General features: G+C 37.6%; 1 protein-coding gene across 1 annotated transcript; it reads left to right on the top strand.

Moving 5' to 3' along the window:
* Nucleotides 1–392: 392 nt before the first annotated feature.
* On the top strand, nucleotides 393–17,464 carry LOC121414901 (melanopsin-A-like). The gene is made up of 2 exons (XM_041607948.1): nucleotides 393–604; nucleotides 16,012–17,464. The coding sequence occupies exon 2, from the start codon at nucleotides 16,035–16,037 to the stop codon at nucleotides 17,157–17,159; it is 1,125 nt and encodes a 374-aa protein (XP_041463882.1). The 5' UTR covers nucleotides 393–604; nucleotides 16,012–16,034; the 3' UTR covers nucleotides 17,160–17,464.
* The last annotated feature ends 988 nt before the right edge of the window (nucleotides 17,465–18,452 follow it).

The following is an 18,452-nucleotide window of genomic DNA, read 5'->3' as shown; positions in this document are numbered from 1 at the left end:
ATGAGTTGACAGTGAGATTATGCCAAATCATCCAACTCATAATGTCGCAATTGCGCCATTATCGGTTGTAACACGGCCTTCACATGAAATAGGATCGCATCCCCACTTTCACTTATAAATCACTAGATTAAAAAACTAAACTAGATGATTGCTTGTCACGTGCCGATTTTTTTTTCGGGATGATACAATTAGGGCTTCAGATATCCATGTTTGTCAAACGAAGCAAACGCTCAAAGGAGAGAACAATCGCACATTCAGCCCACACAATCCTGATATATTGAAGGTGGGGTAAGATGAAACATCCGTACATTGACTGATCCAGCTTCTGGAGTTTCTTTCCCGCGCTTTTGACGCCTGCAGCGCTATTGAAAAGAAGGAGATTTGAAGTCAGCTAGCTGCAATTAACCTTAGAGCTTCGGTGATATTCTATGCGCCGACGTGAGTAGTACTACAGTAATTGCTGTCACATCCCGTTCAGAGTTCGCCAAGCGTGAGTGGATAACATTTTTCGTCTACTTTAGATGTGAAACTACTTTATGATGTTACTCCTGACAAGTGAGAAGAAAGTAATGGATATGAAACCATTGAGATTCTCTGTTAATTGGTAAGTAGAGATAAATCGTAAAACCGTATTTTATTCTGATAATTTATTCTTAATCATTTATTTTGGGAAATAATTTACTTTAAAGGCATGTTCACTCATTTTCCATTCACCTCGCATGCGTGCAGCAAAAGTTGGAACTATTTCTTGCGGAGGGGTTTTTACGCTGTGGCTGGATTCGAACCCTTGACCCACTGTTTCAAAGATGACAGTCAGAAGCAGGCAGCTCACAACGCTCCAGCACGATAAACGATAATAGCAGAAATATACTTTAAGTCCATGGCAGAGACGAATGCAAGATTTTGCTCAAGGGGGATATTTTTGTACAGGAAAAATTTGACAAGCAAAGAAAAAAAAGGGTCCTCACTTCGTATGCATTAGATATTCCCCTAAAACATATTTTGTGCCTCTCAAATGGGAGGGGGGACGCATGTGCCCATACCAGGATTCGCCACTAGTCCACGGACGCCCCCTTGTAAAGGAAGACACTTTGATGCACCAGAATACTTTTTTCGAGGTGGGTTAGGTGGGAAAGACGACCAAAAGTGGTGTCATAACTTTCTCGATGGAATTGTATGCAAGGTTCGGATATTTTAATCATCATGTAGAGTTACTTTGCCTAAACCTGTCGTTTTAATACACTTTTTCCCTTCTCTTCACCTTTCTCCCTATTTTCTCATTTTTTGCTTCCTTTTTTCTCCCCCCTTTTTTGTGTGTGGGGTCAAAACTTGAAAAATTATAGGGTTGTATTCGCCCTCTGGGCTGCCACCCCGAAGAAAACGAACACCTCGCTCGTATCACCGGGCGTTTTATATGTGAGGCCTATGATTATAAAGACTGTTCTTTTGTAATTTTGTGAAATTAGATTTGGGGAGGTTTCGATTTTTAAACGTTACACTTCTCTTTCTCTGACCTTTCTTTTTCTCACTTATTACAAAGATTCTGTAGTAGCCACTAAATACTGAAAAAAAATTGAACCACTGTCTTACAGATTTTCCCCTCCATTTCATTAAAGACGTAGTCCGTCGGGAGGGGTGGTGAAGGAGTTCAGAAAATTGAAGTCATCCAATAATGCATCAATACGGGAGGATTCAAACCCTATGGAGAAGTGAAGATGGAGTGTTACACGATTATACTGTTACGTAATATCCAAAGAGAATGAAACAACCAGCAATCAAATCACTATAAGCATTACAATTGCTGTTAATGAAGGCATGCATGCGTGTTTGTTTAGTTACGTTTTTTGATATGTGGAAAACAGGGCGGGGAAAACCACGGAATTAAAGATTTCAGAATTCGCTGATATTCAGAGAAAACGCATTTGTTATTTTAGATACAAAAAAAATCCAGTGAAAATCATGAAAGTAAATGCAACACCGTGTATAAATGATGTGATGAATATGATGATGAATATGATGATGATGATGATAAACGACAAAAATCTGTGTATTATTCAGATGCAGGGGTTTAGCCTTTCCCGAGCTTTATCTGTATTGAAACTTTATACGTTTTCTATATTATTATACATTTTATTGAATTCGGATTATGATTTGAGATCACCGAAGAAAATGGAATAGGTATTTCAAAAAGCATAAGCGAAAATCCCAGGGGAGACATGGGACACGTCCCCCACCCCCAACAAGGTAGGGGACACAATATCAAATGTCCCCCTACTATTTTTGACCTTTTATGATAGAAAGAAATATCATTCAAAATCTAAATAAAACGTATATTGGACAAGATGAACTTTCAATTTTGGTGAAAACCCTTTTTTTGCTTGTCAAATTTTTCAGACCTTGGTCACCATACTTTATGGGAGAGATTTCCGCCAGTGTCAGAAAGCAAAAAAAAAAAAAAAAAAACAAAAAAAATGGTGGGAGAGACGTTTGCGTGAATATTCCGAAACACTTCATTTAATTATGACACATTATATTGCTGTGTTTTCTGTAGAGCGTTTACCGACTTACTGAATGAGCAAGCCTTACGTGCAATATGAACACGAATGATTGTCAGATGTGTTATAATTGAAGAGGGATTCGATTTCCATTTTGGTAAACAGATATTTATATTTCCTATTATTGAAAGAAAAAGAAAATCATTAAAAAGAAAAAAATAGATTATGGCCATCCGTAAGATTACATTTGAAGAAAAAACAAAACATTTATGAGACAACAGGCATGCATCAGAGTAAAACGATTCAGCTTTACTGGCCTTTGCATTTTCGCAATTTGTCGAAATATTTTTAACTTAACAATTTTTTAAAAGATTAGATATTGACGTTTTTTATGATAATGTCAAATACCCCTTCAGTATTCATCATTAAATGTAGGGACTTCTAATGTTTGATAATCCATTAGCTTGTAACTGTTGCCATTTTATAGCTTGCCAGTCTCTCTCTCTCTCTCTCTCTCTCTGACTTTAAGGTTACTTCTCAACAAGCGGCGTAATGAGACAAAAATAAACAAATAAACAAAAATAGATAAATCCCCAAAATGGAGGGGCACAACAACTTTTTAAAATGAAAATTAATTCTGATTTTTTGAAAGAGTATTAAGAAAAAACATAACACCTTACTCTTTTTCTTTTCTCTTTCCCTTTTTTTTCTTTGGCATATCGATTTCATAGTCTCTCATCCACCTTGAATTCATTCTTCTCCTCCTTCCTTCCGTGTTACCTTCTATATTTAATATCACTGTGGATTTTATACCAGAAACACTTGATCCTGTATTCAATATGTCCAAAAACAGGTGTGTATTTCTTGGTCGATGTTATATGTCTTTGACTGGAATACTTCATGTGTCAAAAAACACCTGCCGTTTCCGCGGTATTATACAAAAAAAAATTCTGAAGGCCTGGTCCCACTGGCCGACGGACACAAAACTTACTCATAACGGATACAGCGGACATGCAAAATTTCGGGATGGCTCTATCCGTTCTCATCCGTTCCAGACAATGGACAAAATGGATGAACAATGAAATAACAGTGGACGGATGCTCGATGGATAAGCTGTAGAGCGTAAAGAGTACGTATGCAAAGAGTACACGGATACATAACGTTTTCATACGGATTGCAAGATTACATTATTTTATACAACGCTCCATACGTTGTGTTTCCAAAAACGCTTTACATTGTACTTATCATTACCCCGGTTGCAGAATTCACAACTGTATTTCCACATATAAAATGCAACATCTCCACTCCCTGGGGAGTATCCTGGCCAAGCAACCGCTTATTTATCGGTGCACACATGCCAATCTAAATATACTGACGTCCACATCCTACCAGGTACCCATTTAACACCGGGGTGGAGAGAGGTAAACGTGGATAAGTGCCCTGCCAAATGAAATTAATTAGCGCAGGGTGGGAATTGAACTCTAGAACATTGGTTTGAAAGTCACGTGACTGAACCACTACACCATGACACCTCTTATAATATTTATAAGTCACAATTTATGAGCCACCTTTTAAAGCTTCGATTATGACGCTATTGTTAAAACTGCTGCTTTGTCAGTAATGTAGAAATTCAGCATGAAATAATACATAAATTATGATGATAGTAAAAAAATAATGTAATAACAATGATAGCCATAATGTAAATAATGACGGTGATGGTGAATTTGTGATAATAATGATATTGCTGCCGTCTACTACTGCAGATGATGCTACTTCTGCTACTACGACTGCTGCTACTTGTACTTCTACTACTACTCCTACTACTACTGCTACTACTACTACTATACTACTACTATTATTACTACTACTACTACAACTACTGCAGATGATGCTACTGCTGCTGCTGCTACCACTACTACTAATACTACTATTACTACTACTACTACTACTACTATACACTCAGAAATAAAGGTTCAAAATTGAACCCCGAAAGGTTGATGCAAAATCAGCACCATATATGGGTTCAAAAATTGAACCCCTGATTTGGGGTTCAAAAATTGAACCCTGCGGTTGGGTTTATTTTTTGCACCCTGCGGGTTCAAAACTGCATCCCTAGGGGTTCAATTTAAAATCTGTGGGTGCAGTTTTGAACCCGCAGGGTACAAAAATGAACCCCAACCGCAGGGTTCAATTTTTGAACCCATAGGGTGCTGATTTTGCATCAACCTTCCGGGGTTCAATTTTGAACCTTTGTTTCTGAGTGACTACTACTACTACTACTACTACTACTACTACTACTACTACTACTACTACTACTACTACTACTACTTCTACTATTACTATACTGCTCATTGTAAGGAAAGCAGTATTAATTAGTTGGGTATATTCTATTGGTGATTTCTATTTTAAGGGCCTTTTATATCCCACACCAGACTTTCGTTATGACCCCGCGGTGAAACCAGGGCGTGCGCTTAACTGAACTCCTGTTTTTTTTAATGCCTGCTTTTAATGAGTAAGTAATAAAACAACATTAGTATATGCTATACAGGTTATTAACACCCAATTGGGGGTGAAAATTGTGAAACTCGTTATTCTGCCGATGCTATTATCTTTTAAAATAAGTAATAAAAGCTGCAATAAAAGACTATACAGTGTTAATATATACCTCTTACGATTAAATTTTGATTAACCTTTCAAATCGGTCATTTCTCATCCTGGTTCAGTTCAATATCTTGCTTTTACGTAATTGATTGAAAAACGAAGTAACAACCCCGGGGGTGAATCCAGGATTTTCCAAGGGCGAGGGAGCATTTTTGTACAGAAAAAAGGTCTTTACTCCCACGCAATGGTGATTTATGTCAGGAAACAATTGACAAGCAGAAAAAAGGTTCTCCCCTGCATGCGTATGCAAGACATATTCCCTAATTCCCCCAGCATATATTTTGTTATGGCTCTCAAAAGGGGGGGGGGAGGAGGCACAGGTCAGATGTGCCCCTACCTATAGATCTAACACTGAGCATACCAGCAAAGAAAGTGCTTGTCAAATCTGCAATTCCATATCTAGCCTGAGGATATATTATCTCATTAGTTTCGTAAACTCTATCTATGTTCGCCATCATGAGCTCGTTATTTTGATAGTGTGTTTGATATTGAATAAAACTTGTATCCCACTAAAAACCCCTAGCTCTATGGGCTCCCACAGATGTTTTAAAAACTACGGGTTCCAAATAAGGGTGAAAGAAAGGTTCTAATAAGGAAGGACCTTTTTTTCTAAGAGTAAATAGGCCTATATAGTCATGGTGTACCCATGTGACTAAAACGATGGTAATCATAGTTAAAAATAGTTTCAATACTTTCCGAAATTGGGCCTCATAATCATTATAATATGATACTGACATTGATACATTTTAAATAAAATCTACATAGATTTAACGATGAACCTTTTCAAAATGAATACATTTCTTTTCAAAATGACAAGAGTCATTTCTGACCAAGATATTGTTATAGGTGACCAGTCACCCCGAAAACTATCTTGAAATAGCAAAAATAGTAATATTGTCTCTAAACTGCCCCCGCCCCCCCCAACGGAAATATATATATATATATATATATATCTGAATGAGTATTTGGCTAACGACATGGGTGCGTTTCAGTGGAACCCATAGCTAATAACTGTCGAGCTATTATCGTCATTATCATCATTTGGACCATGACTTTGCACTCTTCTTCAAGAACTCTTCCACTTCAGAGACAACGACCTGCACTTCCGTGCAGAGGGACTTGTTCCAGAGAGTATTAGCGCTATTACAAAAGAGGACCGTGCTTTTTACAAGGTCCTGTGACGCAGGCATATACATGTAGACTTAAATACTAAGTTCTATAATCGGCCTTTAGATTAAAACAGATACCATGCAGCCTGTACCTATAAGATATTCTAGAGGTGAAGAGATCATGACTTATGGTCTTGGTCTTCGTTCAGACCAGTTCCAAGAAGTTTGAAGTGCTTCTGGGGTGACATACATGTATCTTTTTGTGTTGTTGTTGCTTCGGCTTTCAAATCCACCTCAGTGAAAGGAACTCTTCCACTTCAGAGACAACGACCTACAAGTTCCGTGCCGGTGTGCCAGACACCCGGGGGGGGGGGGGGCACTTCCATTCACTAGTGGATACCATGCGCGACCATAGGGTCTCGAAAAGTACCCTAAACACGTAATTTCCATATTCAGAAAATGCACCCCTTAACAAGTATTGGCGTGTGAAACCCTACCCTTAACAAGTATTGGAAACAAAACGATACTCTTAGCAAATATTCCCTGAAATGAACTCCTAAACAAGTACAGGAATATTTTATTGTTACGGGTCCTTCGGTCGTCGGCTTACCTTATTTGGTTTAATACGACCCCACTTTCTACACCTCACGCAAATCGAACTCTAAACACGAAGTGTTTGGGCAAAAAGGACATCCTTTATAAAACATTTTAATTTTGTTTTATCATCCCCGCAAATTCGACCCTAAACACGTAATTTTCCTAGTGAAATAGATACCCTTTTTTCGTTATTTTTGTGTTTTTGACACCCTTATCACGTTACGTACGTAACGTGCCCTAACGTGTTTTTTTGGTCGCGCATGGTATCCACTCGTCAAAGTAAGTGCCCCCCCCCCCCCCGGGGCCAGACAACAGTGGAGTATTAGCGCTATTACAAAGAGAGGACATCTTGCTTTTACAAGGTCCTGTGACGCAGGCATATACATGTAGACTCAAATACTAAGTTCTATAATCGGCCTTTAGATTAAAACAGATACCATGCAGCCTGTACCTATAAGATATTCTAGAGGTGAAGAGATCATGACTTATGGTCTTGGTCTTCGTTCAGACCAGTTCCAAGAAGTTTGAAGTGCTTCTGGGGTGACATACATGTATCTTTTTGTGTTGTTGTTGCTTCGGCTTTCAAATCCACCTCAGTGAAATACTGTTTTGAATCAATGAAGAAAAATCCACAATCATAATCATACCTTTTTAAATTTTATCACAATCGGATATAAGATATAAAGAGAGATTTTATTTATCACCACTTAGTTTGACTTTTTGTTTTTCATTGTTTAAATTATACAATATTTCAATTTTTGCAGAATCGGCAATAAGAAACCCGCTCTTGATTGAACCATGAAATATGAAAACAATGGTAATTCCACATGTTCAGGAGGTGAAATTCTATGTTTCACATGACAATGGGGAGAAAATGTAATATTTCATATAATAAATTACAAAATATCGAAATAGTGAGTACATGATGTCATCAGTCCCCCTATTTGCATACCGATTAGGATGTGCATATAAAAGTTTTGTTATATTAAGCGAATCTACAGAATGTCGACCTTTCAAATTTTACATCAGATTTTGATGAAATTTTCAATGTTATGCTTGGTATTTTTGTTCTTTTTATTCAAATCGTCTTTTTGATGGGTGAACTTACCCTTTAAGAATGTGAAATGAATATACTTGAGCCTTTGCGTGTGAATACTCCTTCGTGATATACCTAAGAATATAATTCTACTTATATACGTAGATCTGCATGCGCCCTTCTTATGATAATAACTTGAACCACTCCTTGTTTAAGTCGCCGTTAAGCAAATTATCTACATAATCTTTTTCTCGACACAAATTATCTACATAATCTTTTTCTCGACACAAATTATCTACATAATCTTTTTCTCGACACAAATTATCTACATAATCTTTTTCTCGACACAAATTATCTACATAATCTTTTTCTCGACACAAATTATCTACATAATCTTTTTCTCTACACATTATCAGTCTATGAAAGTACACTCTAAAAAATGAAGTGCTAATTCAGCTCTTAAAGAGCGTGTATAGTGACTGCACTTCGGAGTGCTGATTTGTCTAGTTCAAATTTGAACGAGAAAAATCAGCACTCCGAAGTGCAGTCACTATACACGCTCTTTAAGAGCTGAATTAGCACTTCATTTTTCAGAGTGTAGGAAACTCCACTTGGGGTGCACACACACCCTCACACACATCCCCCCACACACACAGTAAAAAAAAATCATACAACGCTGTTTACTATATGAACCTTACAGTAACTGTTTAAACAGTTTAAACAAGTGTTTGAATCTTAAGGAACAAAGTTTAATTTCCAATATCTAATTTTCAATTAATTAAACATGATTGTAAAACGGTTAAACAAATACTGTAAGGATCATATACTAAACAGCGTTGTATAAAATTTTAAACAGCGTTTTTACTGTGCACGTCACCTAACATGTTCTTTACCACTTGCATGTCAGGAGCGAGGTCAAAACGTGTTGATTACACAATAGAAAGTACATCAGTGAGCATCAATTTATTTAATTATTCGGACTGGCAGTGTTTCGAATAATACTTGATAATACGTAATTATTGTCCTCGTCACACTCATTATACGCATGTTTTGATTTTATTGATTGACGCAACTAATTCTGTCTCGGAACGGAGCTGAGAAAAGTATAATTTTACTTTGAAGAAGTATAAATGAAAAATGTGAGTAAAGACGGATAGGAGGAAGCAGAATATGGCAGCCAGTTTTACTTTTTTAGCCTATTTTACCAATTCCAATGCTTGTTGTCACACTTTCTCACACAGTGATATCACAAATTCGAATTAGTCATGTAACAGTGATAATATCACTGTTACATGACTAATTTGAATCAGATTAAAGAGTTGCGTTAGCGATTTAAGAACGAGAACAGAAATCAAACAAAGTGGCCATCCAAGTGTCTGTAGGGCCTATGTATGAATTAAATCATGTGCAACTAAGGATTCGGCAGGAATTGTGTATTGATGAGAAATAAACAAAATGTAAACTAAGCATGACATTCGAGCAATTTATCTTTTTCCCACTTACTGATAATACGCTGTCCCACATGTGCCTTCAATCTGTGTTGATGATCATATTTCGGCTTAGACTTCACAAAGGTGTACACTTTCTAAATATTGAAATCAGTGTTAACTGCAACTACTTTCATTTATCTTTATAGGTGAAATGGCTTGCCAATTGAGCTTGTTGGAACTGTTCCGAGGATACACCGCATGGCCCGTATTCTGAAGTCAGGTTTAACTTAGACCATGGTCTAACTCTGTGATAATAAATAAAAGATTATTTTTATATCGTATATTTCTTATGTTTATTAATTTGTTTCCTTTTGCTTTCATAATGAAGAAAATACTTCAGTTATCATTTCCCGACAATTATGAACAATTTGGGTGTCATATGAGTTAATAAAATTGAGTGTGTACTGTTAGGGATTTTTACCCCAAGTGGCTTTCCATAGTTAAACCACAACTTCAAATTAAAACATGAGTTCAGAATACGGGTATAAAGTTAGTCCACCGCGCTATTCACAAACGGTGGACTAATCAACGGACTAACTTTATCACCCGGGGTTAAATTTAACCCACGGCTGAGTTATACCCCGGTGCTAACTTTAGTCCATGGATTAAAATGACGTCAAATGACGCATTTAATACCCCGGGTAAGTCGACCTTTGTGTGAAGGGCCCGCTGGTAGAGCAGTTTCTTAATTAAAGTCAGCCAGGAATATTTTGTTGATTCCACTATTAACGTTCAATCCTGATAATTCATTTTTCCATTTTCTCACACAATTATTTTTTCAACTCCATTTGCCTGATTCTGGCCATGTAGACTGTTCAATGAATGAGATAATTTTACATTCAGTTTTTCTTTGGACCCGGACTTTGGACTAAAAGTTTGGCGCTCGAATTCAGGATTAAAAAAAACAAAGTAGAGTACATTCTAACAGTAATGGTGCCACTGATTTTCGACCTCAATTCATCCACTGTAATCTAAGCAGGGGACAATGGGAGGGATGGGTTGCTAGCGGCGACAGATCGCATTTTTCGTTTGTCTGAAAAGATAGCAATATACAATATGTAGTGAATTCTGATTAATACCTTCTAACTCATATATATATATATATATATACATATATATATACATATATATATATACACACACACACATATATATATTGTATAAGGAATAGTCACCCGAAACATTGATAACCATCTGAGAACGTCTGACTGAAAATTGAATAAAAAAAGAAGAAGATTTAAAAGAAGAATTAAATTTTATGGTTTGGTTTATGCGTTGCATGATCAAATGACAATATCTAGGTATGATGATGAATGTAATACAAACTATAGAGATCATAATTATGTCGTATAGGGATAACCCGTTTCAGACTGACTATGGATAGTCTGTTCTTCCCCGACGTCCCTGAAATTAAATGAATGTAATAAATATTACGATTTCTATGACTATCATATATAATTCAATATGAAACAATATAAAATGTACAAGTATTTTGATGGTCATACTTGGGAAATTGGCTGCGGCTTGCATATATAGTTACGCCCTTCATTCTGATATATTCTCTTTATATTTCTCTTCCACTTGCCACAAAATGATCGTCTAACAACGAAGTCATCTGTCTTAATTTTAATCTTACACCCATGAATGAGCATATAATCAATATTGTTTCTGTTGTCATTCCTTTAGTCATTCCTTTAGATTTTTTTTTAAGATAACTCTTCAAGCGAACACCTATTGTGACATTTAGACTGAATCTGAAATTCTTTTAATGGTATAAGGTATACCTCAAGGAACTGTCTTAGGCCCATTATTATTAAGTAGTGGGCTATGCGGTTATGCCACATCGCATCCTTCAGGCGTGTATGATATACTTCCGGAATTGGTTAGGTCTCTAAAATCCCGGGATAATCATTTAAGTACAAACTAAAAATTATTGTGCTGTACGGGAATTGAAAGGATATTTTTTTCAACTAAACTCAAACTTCTATTCCTTTAACAGTAACAATAAAAAGACCGATATACTTAAAATTTATATATAAATGACAGCCCTTGAATCTTTTTCTAAATTTTCACATCAGAAGGAATGGCTCTCTCTCTCTTCTTCTTCTTGTTCCATTTCTCATTCTACAAACGATCTCATTCATGTAAAACTTGATCGATATGTTTTGTTTGCAGTGGAAAATCTGTCAAATTTCATCTTCTGAAAACGAACTCTGTTTGCATGAGACGCATCCAATAATTACCCATCAGAGCAAAATGAACTTCTTTGCAATCAACTCTATCGACATCGGATACACTTTAGACAAAAGCATCAGCTCAGTTTCCAATTTATGAGTGGTACTGTTGATTCCAGCAATGTAATTATTTCTGCAGACACTCATTTCGTGTCCATTGAATGGCATAATGCAGGAAATTTTCATAAATTTGTGCACATTTTTATCTTATAATAACTCTCTCTTTCTCCCCCTTTTCTCAGCCTCATCATCGACCATCAACATGTTTGACATCCATTCTCCTCTTCTTAATGTCACAGGTCGCAGAAACCTGCGGAACAGGAAGATTTGACATTTGTTGAGCAGAAAATGTGAAAAAATGAAATTATTTGTTGAATACACAACCAGTCACAATTCTTTGACTACCTGTTTCAACCAGAGAACAACAGATTCGGTCTACCGAATCTATTGTTATCTGGTTGAAACAGCTAGGTAGTCAAAGAATTATGACTGGTATTGTATTATGTCAGAATCTATCTCATGGTTAAACTTTCGTTTTCAAAACATTAACATTTTCGATGGCTCACCTTGCTAGCTCGCGACTTTTTGAGAGATTTTCCCACATAATATATACCATGTATACGTTGTGCCCCGACTGCGTATTCCACTGCCTCGAGTAGTGCAACATTGAAATGCAGTGACCATGGTGACGCATTGTGATTATTCATTGCAAAATCAGTGATAACTGATGGGACTAAATGTCAAGGATTAGTCATGAAAAGCATGCCAAAAGATCACTTTATCATGTCAACTTCTACAGAGTGGGTAAAAAAAACTTGACACCTCACAAATCCCCTGTTTGAGGAAAAGTATGTCATAATGCATAGCCATTATATATGTTTGGAAAGAGTGTCTTTAATTCTCCCATATAATACCACATATAATTATGTTGTAAGTCTTCACACCTGGATAATCGATAGATATTTATTGCAGTGATGTAAATTCAGACTTGCGCCAAAGTAAGGCAAGAACTGCAATGAATGAATCCAGATGCCAATGAGTTCAAAATTCTACACGAGTTGCAAGCATATTTGCTATTCCATTTTCGATGAAATTAACTTCAGAATTGATATTAAAATGTGTTTATTAAACGATTGAAATGTCAATTGCTAAAAAGGTGTGTTGAAATGGATTTTAATGCAACACTTGTAGGATTATAACATCATTCAGGGGCGTCGATCCATTTTTCAGAGGGGGGGGGGGCAAAATCTTGAGGCAAGTTCAAAAGGCGCTCGATCACACAAAACAAACTCACCCCCACACATAGGGCTATATGTATATACACCCACACGCACACACATACACACACACACACACACACACACACACACACATATATATATATATATATATATATATATACCTGTTTAAATGACTCATGTGAGATAAATATCTCACTAACAAAATAATGCGAGAGCGAAAAGCGAGCTGAATATTTTTAGTATATTGACCTAAAAAAAGGGGAAAAAGGTACCTGTTTAGGACTTTTTAATTGCAGTCTCTCATGAGGAAGATACATATCTCACTACACAGATAATGCGAGTGCCGAGAGCGAGCTGAAATTTCTTTATATTCTGACCTGAAAGCTTGATATCTAAGCATTTTCGGTACTAATGATTAAAATGGGTATCTTAAAGCACAACTTTTGATATTTCGATCTGAAAAATGGCAGTTTAATGGACATTTGTAATAAAGAACAAGAAATATATTCAACAAAAGATTATTGCAAAGCGAAGCGGGGGTTCTTTTGAGGTTTAGATCTGAAAACGGGACATTCTATTCACCTATTTTAATCATGAAAAGTATGGGATTTTGCTACAAAATTGATGCGAGCGTGAAGCGCGAGCTGAAATTTTTCTATTCCAATCTGGAAAGCGGACATTTTGAGCACGATTTTAAATAAAGGACGAGTTCTGTATCTCGATCTTGCTTGCTGATTTATACAATCTTATTTCATTTGTGCACATGCAGAATAATTGGGGGCAAAATGACATTCCCCCTCCCCCAATATTTTGATTGGTGGATCGATCGCCCCCCCCTGCCCCCCATGATCGACGCCTCTGACATCATTGACATCTGGGTTCATTCATTGAAGTCATGCCATAATTTGGCGCTAATCAAAATTTACATCGCTGCAACGTGTGCAAAGAATACCTCTTGGTCATCCAAGCATAACACGTACCACATAAATATGGTATCAAATTATTTGGGAGAAGATATTCCTTCGGACCATATATAATAATTTTGTGTTCATGGCATATTTTTTCCCTCAAATTAGTGATTCGTGAGGTGTCAAGTTTTTTTTATCACACGGCATAAATGAGGCATTTACTTGAATCAAAACATAAGAAAAACTGACATTTAAGAATTTATATTTGAAAATATTGATTATAAAATGTTTAACATTTATTGCAAAAGATCGTTTATATATATATATATCAACATGAAGATTGACGGTCCTATGTTTATAGAGATTATTTATTCATTACACTGCAAAAACTCCGGTGTTGATATCTATCTATATATTTCCACACCAGAGAAATGTTAAACAACACCGTTTTGGTATTGGTCTAACACCAGATAGGTGTTTATACAACACCAATTAGTTTTAAAACAGCATCGGTTTGATTCTAAACTGGTGTTGTTTCAATACTTCTCTGATGTGGACATAAAGATTCCGGACTGTTGGTAAATCAACACCGGAGTTTTTGCAGTGTACGTGCCTGTCTTATCAACTTTTCCTGAGACTTGACTTTCATTTTGACCTCAGCCAACTGATGTTTCTTTTCTGCCATCTTGTTTATTAGCGGAACGGATTCAAATTTTATTTGCCACAGTAGTAAGTGTGATTGATTCAGAGGTTAAGTGACCTGTCTTGAGGAGATATCACCATGTATAATCAATCCGATCCAATCTACCGCCGAGTAAAAGGAGATTTAGTCACTGATGAAATGCCCAATTAGAATGAGTAACCTGAATTAAATGGAATGAAAAATACATATGTGTATATACAGGTCCATACATCCATATTTTCTACAAGTTGGACGTTCTACTGATTCTACATGCCTACCCACCCACCTGTCGACATGCAAACATCACATGTGGGAGCATTTCATGAAACTGATAGTGGCTGTCACTGACAACTGCTCAAATCTGCTAGGATTCTTGCATCCGATTGGCTCATAAAAAAGTCGTAAAAAATAATATTTGCTTCTTGAAATAGTCCCACAATGTCTGTGCAACCACGACGAATGCCACGCGAGGTATGAGAGGGAATATTTGGAATAAAGCACCTGAAAAGAAACCAGAACATTTGTGATGATGTACGAACACGACTGCCTCGTCCACTGTCCACCAGCTTGGAAACTTAAGATTTGACAAATATTTTCTTTCTTCATAGCTTACCTCTAAGGCTCTATATTCTCTTTGCGATTTTTAGAGACTTAAATTGCAAAGACGTCGCCAAAATAAAATTTTCTTCGGTGTATTCAAGAAGACGTCTCTACGACTTAGAGACGTCCCCCGACAAGGTGATAAGCACTTTGTCGAAGAGTCGAGGGGATGTTGCTGCAAACGTCTCCTAAAATCGCAGCGACGTCTCAAAGAGTTTTCTTAGATGCAGCGACTTCTTAGATACTTTCTAGCAACAACTCCGCGACTGTCGGGCAAAGTGCTTGTCACCTGGTCTACTTAGAGACGTCGCAAAGGCGTTTTCTTGGCAAGATCGAAGAAATTTTAATCTTGGAGACGTCTCCAAATCTGTAGTCTCTGCTTGTTTGCAAAGACCTCTCCTTTGGTGAGATAGGGCTTTTAAGTAGGTCTCAACCGTCTCTCTGTTCTCCCGCCTGTCTCTGTGACGTCACTATAAGAGGTTTATATTTCGCAGAGACTGCAACTGATGGAGATGTCTCGGAGACGACGCAGATAGATCGCGGGAGACTGGAAACGGTCTCCCAAAAGTCTTTTGAATAATCGAAAATGTTCGATTTTTGATTGCGAGTTACTCCTCTGAGATTTTAAATTTTTTGATGTCTCAGAGACGTCACGGACTAGCTGCAGGCCTATTGGGATACCACCTTCAGAATCCGGATCATTATTGGAGGGAATATAGTACTTGACGTTCAGTTTGCGTACATTATATTTGGCGATGATGTATGGGAGAATGAGTCTTAACAGAAATATAACTTGTGTTCGAACTCGAAATCTAGAGGAGGATATTTTTATAATCTCTTTATTATTACCATTCACCTAGAGTTGACAGAGTTGACATATCCCATGTAAATAGATTCTATGTTCATTTACAAGATGTTCATAATTTTAAATATATATATTATTTGTACTTGATTTCAGAATGATTGGTGCCTGCATCCACCATGGCTACCACTGATCTCGTAACCTGGTTCCCCACGGTAAACTCGACAGAACCATCATCAGTAACAGAGCCTGTCATCATACACAAAGCTCAGAGGACCTTCGTTGCTTGCCTCTTCTGCCTTATCGGCGGCGTCGGGTTAACCGGAAATAGCCTCGTTTTCATCGCCGTCGCCATGTCTCGACGGCTTCAGACTCCGACCAACGTTTTTGTCGTCAGCCTTAGCTTATCCGATTTCCTCACGTGCCTCGGGTTGCCTTTCCAAGCTGTTGCGATTCTCAGCGAGCGTGGATGGCCATTGGCGGGTGGACTTTGCGCAATGGTCGGTGGATCAGCCATGATGTCCTTGACATGTGGAGTCGTCACGCTTGCTCTCATTGCTACAAACCGTTTCACTCTCATCACCCGCTCAAAGAGAACGTACACCACGTTATTCTCCAAAAAGCGGAACTTGATCTACGTAATGATATCCTGGCTGTACCCTTTCCTTGCATTCGTTGTTCCTCAGCTGGTGGGGTTTGGGAGGCTCGGATACGATTCTTACTTCAAATTGTGCGTATGGGACACATCGGACGCGCATGCGCACATCTACGAAATCCTGGCTGCCATCACAATTTTCATCGCTACCACAATCATAACCACGTCTTACGTCACAATATACATTTTCATTCGGCTGCACGTATCTGTCATGAAAAACCATGTCGATGCCAACCGAGGCGGTCAGTCAGTGAAGATCAACCAAGTCACAGTGGCAGCCAATAGCTTAAACAATACCAACAACAATGACGCGTCCGCTATGGAAACAGGAACCCGTGGGGATCGGCCAAGGATCAAAGTTACCAAAAGAGAAATTGATATCACCAAGAATCTCTTCTACATAGTGTGCTTCTTCTTTTTCTGTATCATACCCTATGGATTCGTGCTGGCGCTTACTAACCTTGGCGTATTCACTTGGTACGCAGGTGTCATGTTCGTGGCGAACAGTGCTGTCAACCCCTTCATATACGCAAGTAAGCATCCAGTGTTTAAGGAGGTGTTCATGTGTATGCTGACATTCAGGCTTTCCGCTATCCCAGAACCGTTGCCATGGGTACAGTCACTATTTCGCGCTGTTCCCGAACATTAATGACTCGTAGCATCAATCAGCAAGGTGAAAGCCTTGGCAAGGGCACTTCCAATGAGTAGTGGACACCATGCGTGACCAAAAAAAAGAAGACGTGAAATGGATCTCCTTTTCTTTTCAAGATAGGGCACGTTACGTACGTAACGTATTAAGGGTGACAAAAACACTAAGATAATGAAAAAAGTGTAATATATTTCGCTATGAAAACTGCGTATTAACGGCCCAATTTGCGAGGGAATAAAAAGACGAAAATACTTAATAAAGGGTGTACTTTTGCCCCAACACTACGTATTTAGGGTCCGATTTAAGCGTGGGGTCGTACCAAACCCAATGAAAGTAAAGGTAAACTTGAAGACGACGTCCGTGACATAACAAAATATCGTTGTACTTGATTAGTACGGGAGGAGGGGGGGGGGGGGGTTCACACGCCAATACTTAATGAGGGGTGCATTTTCAGAGCATCGAAAATGCTTATTTAGGGTACTTTTCGAAACCCGATGTTCATGTATGGTATCCACTCGTAAATGGTAGTCCCCCCCCGGGGGGGGGGGGGGATAAAAGCAGCATTAAATCAGGACACTACATGTGTTTCTACGAAAAAAAAAAAATAAAGGACTACAAAACCAGGAAGAGTTGCATCCAATGGCAATGTCATTAATTTGCGAGGTTTTCGAAGATTAATGACTTGTGTTCAGCTCATTATATCATAACACCACATGCGTCCATATACGAAAATACAACAGAAATATGAATAAAGGAACAAAAAATGATGACCAGCAAACATCCAATGATATGGTCACTGTTTGGCGATGTTCCCGAACATTAATGACTTCTAGCATGCAATGAAAAAAAATCATCATTAAATCAGAACACCTCATGTGACCCTACAAAACTAAAAATATAAGAAAGGAGACAGAACATTTTACCTGTAAGTCTTTAGTGAGAAATGTGTGTCGTTTGGTCATGCATATCTTAGGTGCTCTCTATAGTTAAAAAAGTTATTTTTTAAATCGTTTTTTACCCTTTGGCAGTGACATCAAAGGTCACTTAATTTGTATTGGATTTGGAGTGAAAATACGAATGTTTTACCATTATGAAGGATTTAGGAGGAAAGGACAGGGTTTTACACACATAAAAAATAAATTTCACTTTTAAAAGATTGAAATTTACTCACCAACAAGTTAAAGGAATCATCATAATTATAGTGAAATTTTATTTGTTTTTGTTCACAATCTCTACGGAGTGAATTATTTACTCGATATTTCAAAGAGAGTTCATTGGTGATGGACGATTTAA

The sequence above is a fragment of the Lytechinus variegatus genome, chromosome 5, assembly GCF_018143015.1.
Source record: "Lytechinus variegatus isolate NC3 chromosome 5, Lvar_3.0, whole genome shotgun sequence".
Classification (NCBI taxonomy): Eukaryota; Metazoa; Echinodermata; class Echinoidea; order Temnopleuroida; family Toxopneustidae; genus Lytechinus; species Lytechinus variegatus.
The sequence above is the reverse complement of the archived record's forward strand: the minus strand, read 5'-3'. Positions and strand labels throughout refer to the sequence as shown.